An 8,912-nucleotide genomic window follows, 5' to 3' on the forward strand; every position below is an offset into this window, starting at 1 on the left:
GAATCCCGTTTCAGAGGCTGACAGGCTGGAAGCTGGCCCTGGGTAACATAATGAGGTTCAAGACAGGCAAAGTGCAAGGTTTTGCACTCGGCTGGAAGAAATCAAGGCACCTGTACAGCCTGGAGTATGAGTGGTCTTGACGAGCACTCGGCAGAGGAAGAGCCTGGGGCCTCCTGATGACGAAAGAACCAACCTGAGTCCAAGACAGTCGCTCTGCAGACCCGGAAAGGACAAAATGGGATCCTGGGCTCCATCAGGAGAGGGGCTGTCAGCAGGATAGGGAGATGATTGTCCCTCTCTAATCTGTCTTGACTGAGGCCACCATCATGTAGTACCTGTGCTCCAGGTGTATGGAAACCCTAGTACAAAAAAGACAGGAGGTTTGGGCAGAGCGTCCAGAGGAGGCCACAGAAGATATCAAGAAGCGGCCTAGAGAGCACCATCCCTCTATGAGGAATGCTGTGCCCCGTGGCGCAGTGAAGTGTAAAGACGCCGCCTTGCAAACACTGGGCCCAAGGAGATTCGAAACCCTCGTGGCGCCAAGTGGTAAGAACGCCCACTCTTGCTACACAGAGGCTCGAATCCCCGGGGGCTGGACCTACGTGAATGATCATCTAAGTCCCTGTCCAACCCGCACCAAAACTAGTGAAACTATGAAGGACAGGCTGGGAGTCTGGTTTGCTCAGCCTTGGAGAAGAGAAGTTAAGCGTCGGGCTGACCTCAGTAGCGGCCCTATATCAAACATACCTGGAAGGGAACTTACTCCCGCGCAGGGAGAGTAAGACTCTTCGAAAAGGCTGACCCCACTGCAGACACGGGACAATTGGTATTATTAAGTAAAAGAGAAGAACTCCCTGGTCCTGGAATGGGAAATAGTGGGGAAGTTCGTTATTCACTTATGACAAGTGGTATAGGCCCTGGAACAGGCTGCCAAGCGAGGTTGGTGGCATATGCCCCGTCCTTGGAGGTGTTCAAGACCAGGTTGGACGGGGCCCTGGGCAACCTGATCTAGTAAAGGTGTATGTTTGGTGGCCCTGCTAGGCAGGGGGGTTGGAACTACATGATCCTTGAGGTCCCTTCCAACCCGGGTCATTCTGTGATTCCTCCATATTTCAGAAGACAAAAAGAAAACAGTCTTTTCTTCCACCAAGAGAAAAACAGTTGTTGCTCAACTCACTGTTCATTGTGCAACAACACTCAAAATATCTAATTAGTCACAAGCTTTGAAACTGTCACAGTGTTCCTCTTTCTAGCAATTAAACATACTGTTACATTGCTTTGGTAATATATAACAGCTACTAACCAGGAGATTCCTAATGAACTTTAACCAAACTGTCTACTGCTGTTAATAATACCACCTGCATGTCAGCAGGCAATGAAACAATTCCAACTAGTAACTGAAAACTTGAAGTTTTACTACATTTTACTATCTCGACATATGAAAGAAGGAGGAAAAATACTGCTGTTCACACAAGTCAGATTTCCAGGAGCACAAATCTCACTTAGCTGAAATGTTTTTTTCATGTCATACTACTACTTTACGTGTTTCTCTGTTCTCCAGTCCACTCTCACATATTTATTAAAAAAACAAAAACACCTAAATTTTATTAACAGATCAGAGCAGTCATGTGTTCTCCTATTTATAAACTTGAAAACCTCTCTTAACTGCTCTGCGAGTTAGATGTAACGTGCCAGCAGCCGGATATGTATCACCGAAGTATAAACAATAATATACTTGGAACATATTAGTATCTATAGAGTGAAACAATGAAATTCATTCTTCTCCTATTACATTTAGACAAGACACAAAGGGATTCATCAGAATCAAGAGCTGAATAGTGAGAAAGCAAATAGAACCAAAGAGTGTTAAAAAACCCGCTGCAGTCTAGATCTACTGTTAACAATCACTGAGCTGCATTAACAAGCAGGCACTGCCATCTTCCAGTTCACGGTAAGGTTGCAGAGCATTTGAGAGGGGAGACCTAAATTTAATCAGTTGGCTTCACCACACATCTTCCAAGACATTTATAATCATTCAGTAACATAAACCATCTCGACAAAATATCACAGCTTGTAGTATAGCTATTTCATGTTGCAACAGCAGGCAAATGTATAATTCATTTCTATAAGTCCTAACAGTATTGGTGCTCCCCCTTAACATTTTACTAACTACTTTCTCAAGCTTAGTTCAGGCTTATATTCTAATCAGCTCTGCAACGAACATCCTATTGTGCTTTGCACATGAAGACGTAACTTGCTTAACCATTTCAAACCGGAAATCTTTAAAAGGGCATCCAATACATACAGCGTAACAACACTGAAAAATTCTAAGCATGTTTTGTTTCTCAAATCAACTTCATAGTCCTGTGTTCTCAGATGAAAACTTTGCAAACAAAGAAATCAACCAGCAAAAAGCATCAACTCAAATTCTGTATTATAAACACAACGCAAGGTTCGTTTTTCAAATGAAGTCCCTTCCCACAAGGAAAAAAAAAAAAATAGAGATCAACAAGGAAACTGAAAGGCACATCATCAAGGTAAGAGGAAATCGGCAAACAATCCTTCACACATAAGCAAAAGGTCAAGTCCAGAGTGAGCCTTAAACGCACTGGAAGGAATAGCTATTCCAACAGTGAAAATACACAGCTTCACTTCAAAATTCTCACAAAATACAGTTTTACTGAATAAGATTAAAGAGTTTTATACAGAAAATCTTTCCCCAAACAAAAGGGAAAAACATCTGAAAAGCTCTCCTACTGCTTTAAATCCAAAAGCATCAAGTTCACTGGTTGCAAAGCTTTTTTTATATATGGTTTATGAAACCGTGGGTTCCGCATGAAGTAGGCATTTTCTCGCTCAACAAACATTATACCATTTCTCTATGCTTGTTTCAGTTGTGCACAGAAGTGATCCATATTTCACAACGCCTCAGTGCTACGTTACCTATAACAGAAAAAAAGGAATGGCTCCAGAGTTCAAGTAAGAGGAAGTAATCGTGTATTTTTCCTTTCCTGTAAGCAACATCCACACACCATACTGCATTACTATGCTAGTAGTGCCCCACCTACTTACTTCCATCCAGGCAGATGGGTAGGTGTATCCAAATTTGGAAAATGCAATTACTCATATATACAGTTAACCGAATTAAATGTGTGATCACACAGCATATGATCTGACTGTAATTATGGAAACCATCACTCCCTACAATGCCATCCTAAGCTAGTTTCCAAAAAGACTCTCCTTATTTTAGTTGCGGTGGTTTTACGTTGTTTGGTTTTGGTTGGTTTTTTAATTATTATTGTTGTCTGTGTATTACAAAGATAGAGTCCATCTTATCAGTAGAAAAATAACTTTCTTGTGCTTTTTGTAACATGGCAGAATTCCCATTACCAAAAGTGTGCATGCACTACTTAAGAACAAGTGCACGTTAGAATATACAAGACAATACAAATCCACAAACAGCAAGTGAAAAAGTTCTTTCCATCAAGTGAAAATAGCTCAAGCAATCAGTCTCCACAAAATATAAATGTTTACTACAATTACAATAGCAAAAGCAATTAGGCTACCATTCAAACAATTTTCCAAGCATAAAACATGTATTTTTGTCTTTGCTTCTGAACAGAAGCAATCTCCAGGCAACAACAATGGTTACTGGTTAGTGACTTCTGTAATTCAGAACTTACATAATTATTCTGTTACTGCTGCTTGAGAAAACCAGGAATTCACATGAGTGAAGCTGACTTCACTTGTTTCTCTCCTACTGTTTACCAGAACTTTCTCCCTAATCAGCTCAGACACAGATGAAAACAAAAAAAGACTCCAGACACAAGTTGTCCAAGCTTGCTAGAATCACTTCATTCTCACCTTCTATGTACTAAAATACCTTGATAAGTAACACAGCACTGAACACATGAAATACAGACTGAAAAGAGCAGAAAGACTCACAGTCTGGACTGCCTAGGACCATACAAAGTTGTTACTATCCTGACATCATTTTAGATAGATGCAACCCCAAAATCGTGTTTTTAAATCACCTGAATCAAAAGGACAGGTGCTCTAAGAAGCTGCTGCCTCCATGAAATCATTATATTCTGTCCAGACATAGGGTGCTATATCGTTGTCTAAACAACACAGCAGCAGTTTTCAGCATTTTGAGTGCAATACCATACAGTCAAGCAACAGAAACAATCACGACAGCTCTGAACGGCTAACACAGCAATACAGCTGTCTTCCACCTTTCCCGACAACTGGAGTGCACATAAAGCAACTCGTATTTCTTCACTACCAGCATATATTTCATGCAACAAAGACCATCTTCACACTATTGGCTCCTTTCTTTTTCTGTGAAAACATCATTTATTTTAATGAAAGCCACATTTGGGCAGACAGACAACTTCTTCCACACAGACCAATGTCCTCTTCTACTCAGCCATTCTAGCCTCTCCCAAGTAAATCTGAAAACGTGCAGTAGTTAACAAAACAATTTATCTGTGCACAGATAAAAGACAGGATGCAAATTAAAGTTTAACAGGAGGAAGGAAGGAGTGAAGTCACAAAGCTACCTCCTGGAAGCAGATCTGCAACTCAAGGAAGATTTACACACTTAGAAGAAAGAGAACATAAGCATCAGGAAACAAACCATCATGCTTCAAACCACAGGCCCACTACCAACAGAACCAAGTAAACAAAACACTCCTACAGATCTCTCTGTAACTGTATCCTGCAAGACCTCCTGTACCTTCTACTACCAGCCAGCACGTAAAGCAGGGTCTCAAACTAACTCAGCTATTAATCTGCCTAATATGGCTGTGCATAAGCACAAGCCTACAGCATGCAACTCTATCATCAATAGCTTTCTTATTCCAAGACACTAGTATTGACAGAAAATACTGTTTTCTAGAACATTTAAATAAAGATAATCCAGAACTGTTCCTGCTATTCCATTACACAAATCATCCTGAAAAAGAATCCTTAACAACTTGGCACCAGCTCTCACAAAACAACAACGAACAGCTCCTTTTCTGAGCTCTCCCAGTGCTTCCTACTTGAAGCAGTCTATTGTTAACAAAACTTTTCCATACAACTCTACATTAAAATGATTGAGGTTTTTTTTTTGGTTTTTGGGTGGGTTTTTTTTTTTCATTCCAAAGGCACCTTTGTTCTGCCCAGTATACTTTAGGGCAAAGTGCAGTTACTTCACTCTTTAAACAGCATTTGACACACAGCCCAGACAGAAGACCCTAACAACAGCCATCAAGATATGGCTGTGGCTGACCCAACGTGTTCATCAGAAACATCCAAGAGATGTTCTCAGACAACCTTCCAGGTAATGCAGTGCAAACAGAATACTTGCCAACATATCACTTGATACATTTAAATTCAGATGTGAATTTAAATAAACTTGTACACAGTGCAGCAAGAGTACAACTCCAATATGAGAAATACAAGTCTTCAGTGATAAGTATGCACTAACTAAATGCTTCCAATTCCCTGTAGTACTGCTGTTAAAGTTCAAATATCTTGAAATGCTTTAATGCTGTGGTGCTGTTTGCATGTGATTATTAGAGGTAAAGCATTCATTTCTTCTCTATATAAAATACGGCAAGTCACAGCAACACTGACATTCACAATTTAAGTTTGCACAAGGAGGATGATTTGCAAGCCACATTGAATAACAGAACAGCAAATCAGTTTATCTACAATTTGTCATTTTCCTAGTGAAACAAAGTCTAAACCTTTGAATAAACGCCTAAAAAAAAGATTAAATCAAGAAACACTAGCAAAAGGAATTGCCCACCAACTTGGTTTCTTTTGCATCATTAATACGCTGGTATCCGTTTGATATAAGTTGCACCCTGGAACAGAAAATATACCAGCATGTACCTGAGAACACCCTACTTCATAAGATTTAAAACCCCTAACAGGACCTTCAGAAAACTTGCCCTCTGACAAGTACTTCCATTATCATTCACGTTGGAAAAGTAGCCCTCGGTATTTAGCTATGCAGCCTCCCCAAAACATAAAATAGCTACAGAAGAGAAGCGTTGCCCACACCTCCTTTCTCCCCAGGTCTGGGCAGAAGGATCTCCACTTGCCCCTTTTCCCTCAGCCCAGGCGCAGGAGGGCCAGCAGAAGGGCTTTTGTCACCAGACACCTGCTGACCCTCTCCTCTGCCCATCACCCACCCTCCTCCTCCGTCCCCCTCCCACGGCCCACACTCACCGGATAACGGGGCTGTAGGGGCTCCGCGACCGCCGCCAGCTGCTGTAGGGGCTGGGTGACACATCTCCGCCTCTCTCGTAGGAGCTGTGCCGACTGTAGCTGGGGGAGCGACGGCGGCTGTAGGGGCTGAGGGGCGAGCGGCCGCCCACGGGGCTCAGCGATTTGCGGCTTCGTAGGCTTTGCGAGGAGCGATGCAGAGGGGGACTGTCATCCCGGCCGGGGCTGGGGGATGAGCGCTGCCGCCGGTAGGCCTTGGGCTCGGGCTTGTCGTCGCGGTAGGCCTTCGGCGGGTCCTTGTAAGCCGACGGCGGCTCTTTGGCCGCTTTAGTCCGGCTACGGTGCGCTTTGCTCTCCCGCTCTTTCCTGCCGCTGCCAGGCGAGGAGAGGGAGCCCTTCCTGCGGCCGTCGCTGCCGCCGCCTCCGCCGCTCTTGAGTCCCTCCCGGTCCTGGACCCCGGCGTGGTTGTGACGGCCGCGGGACTTGGAGGAGGACGAGGCGGCCTCGCTCCCTCCGCGGCCTGCCGCCGCCCCCTCCTGCTGCGCCTTCTCCTCCCCCCGCCGCCGGTGCTCCCGGTGCCGCTCCTTCGAGCGGCCGCTGCCGCTGCGGTGCTCCCGACGGGATCGCCCGCTCCTCTCTGCCTCGCCCCGCTTCCGCTGACTCCCGCCGCCGCCGCCACCCGGGGACGAAGCCGGGCTCCCCACGCAGCTGCCCGCGCCGCCGCCGGCCGCGCCGCCGCCCACCAGCCCCTCGGACTGGGAGCTCACGTCGTCGTACTCCTCCACCAGCGTGCTCAGCCCCCCGCTACCGCGCCGCTTCTCCGCCTCCTGGGTCCCGCCGCCGCCGCCTCCCCCGCGGCCCCGCCGCCGTTTGTGCCGGGAGCCCGAGCGCCGCTTGCCCCGCGGCCGCTTCCGCTCCCCCCCGTCCCCGCAGCAGGAGGAGGCGCCGGTGGCCGCCAGGAAGAGCAGGGACTGCGGCGGCAGCGGCGGCTGCAGGAGCGGGGGCTGCAGGAGGGGCGGCTGTAGGAGCGGGAAGAGCAGCGGGTGCGGGGCCGGAGGCGGGGGGGGAGGCTGCGGCTGGGCCGCGAAGCGCTTCCGTCTCCGGTGATGCAGTCGCTTCTTGTCGGCAGCTGCCTCCGCCGCCGCGCTGCCGCCGCCGCTCCCCCAGCCCCGGCTTCCCCCGCTCCCGCCGGCCGCCGCCTCCGAGGTGCTCGGCATCGAGATCACTCACGGCCGAGGACGAGAATGCGGCCTAGGGACTCAGCCGCCGCCACCGCCGCCTTCAGGGCGCCATGGAGACGCGGCGCCGCGCCCGCCCCGGGCCGCCCGCTGAGGCTCGCTAGCTCGCTGCTGCCGCCGGCACCCGCCCGCCCGCCTCACATGGGAACCCGGGGCCGGGCCGGAGGCAGGCCGGCAGAGCGACGGGGCCCTGCCGCAACGCGGAAGTGTCTCCCGGGAGGCCGCCTCCGCCTCACTCCATCCTGGGCCGCCACGGCCTCGCTCGGCGCCGGGTCGCGCTGCGCGGTGTTAGGCCGCCCGCGGGCCGTCGCCGCCGCCTCCTCCTCCTCCCGCACCCGCTCCCCGGCCAGGCGGCGGGGTCAGGCCGAGCCGGGCCGCCTCTCGGCGGGGTGTCCGGAGCGGCACGCGGCCCTGCGCTGGCCCCGAGCCCGCTTACCCTGCGCGGTGATTCCCAGGTGCCTGGTGCCGTGCGGCCGCCGGCCGGGAGCGCTGCCCGCGGCTGACACACGCATACACACGCACCGGGGACACGGCCCGGTGGAGCGCGGCGCATGCGCGAGGCCGGCGACAAGAGGAAGCCGCGCCCCGCCAATCGCGCGCCAGACTGCCTTCCTCGTCCGCATGCCCGAAGCCGGGCACACCACCCCGCTCTCGCGAGATCTTCTTTCCCTTCTCCTCCTCCGGCCAGCTCTCGCGAGCCCTTGTCTTTCCCACTGCCGCGCTCTCGCGGAGTTCTTCTCGCGAGAACGAGGTGGCGCGATGGACGTCTGGAGCTGGTTTTGGCATCAGCGCGGCGCTGTTTGTTAAGTGACGCTTCTGCTGTTATGTTGATGATTTGCCAAAGGGAAAATAGATACGGCCGGAAACTTACAAAGCCTGATCCTGTGGCCCACACGTGTGCCATTCATTTAACACGTAGGAGCAGGGTAGCACACAAAGTCTGGTCCTGTTTTTGTTAGTGGCTTACAGGTAAGAACTGAAAAAAAGCAGAGTTAGGATCATTATCTCTATAGCCTTTGTTTTACATAAGAAGTCTGTATGTTGCAGAGAATCCCATGCAAGCAGTTATCCTGTCTGTGGCTGCTTTGTTCCACAGGGCAACTTGAATAACTTCTTATCAGAATTAAGAAATTGCATAATAACTGCATATTAGGTGAAACCAAAAGGCAGACTACACAAAAGAAAAGATTTTTGAGACCCTTCTAGAATTCCATCAGGAACAGTTTCCTACTGTCTAACCCGCCCCTCCCCTGGCACAGCTCCATACCGTTCCCCCAGGCCCTGTCGCTGTCACACAGCAGAGCTCAGCGCTGCCCCTCCGCTCCCTGAGAGGAGCTGCAGCTGCTGTAAGGCCTCCCCTCGACTCCTCTGCTCTAGGCTGAATAAACCAAGGGACCTCAACTGCTCCTCATACACTTTGCCCTCCAGACCCTTCACCCTCTTTGTATAGCCCAT

At 49.3% G+C, this 8,912-nt stretch overlaps 1 protein-coding gene across 1 annotated transcript in view; it reads right to left on the bottom strand.

The window, feature by feature from the left end:
* Window positions 1-8,076, bottom strand: part of CDK13 (cyclin dependent kinase 13) — a 59,172-nt gene extending 51,096 nt beyond the window's left edge. Inside the window, exon 1 of the mRNA XM_015854951.2 lies at window positions 6,223-8,076. Coding sequence (XP_015710437.1) covers window positions 6,223-7,436 — 1,214 coding nt within the window. The 5' untranslated portion in view covers window positions 7,437-8,076. The remainder of the gene's footprint in view (window positions 1-6,222) is intronic.
* Window positions 8,077-8,912: the final 836 nt, after the last annotated feature.

Source organism: Coturnix japonica, chromosome 2 (assembly GCF_001577835.2).
Source record: "Coturnix japonica isolate 7356 chromosome 2, Coturnix japonica 2.1, whole genome shotgun sequence".
Lineage (NCBI taxonomy): Eukaryota > Metazoa > Chordata > Aves > Galliformes > Phasianidae > Coturnix > Coturnix japonica.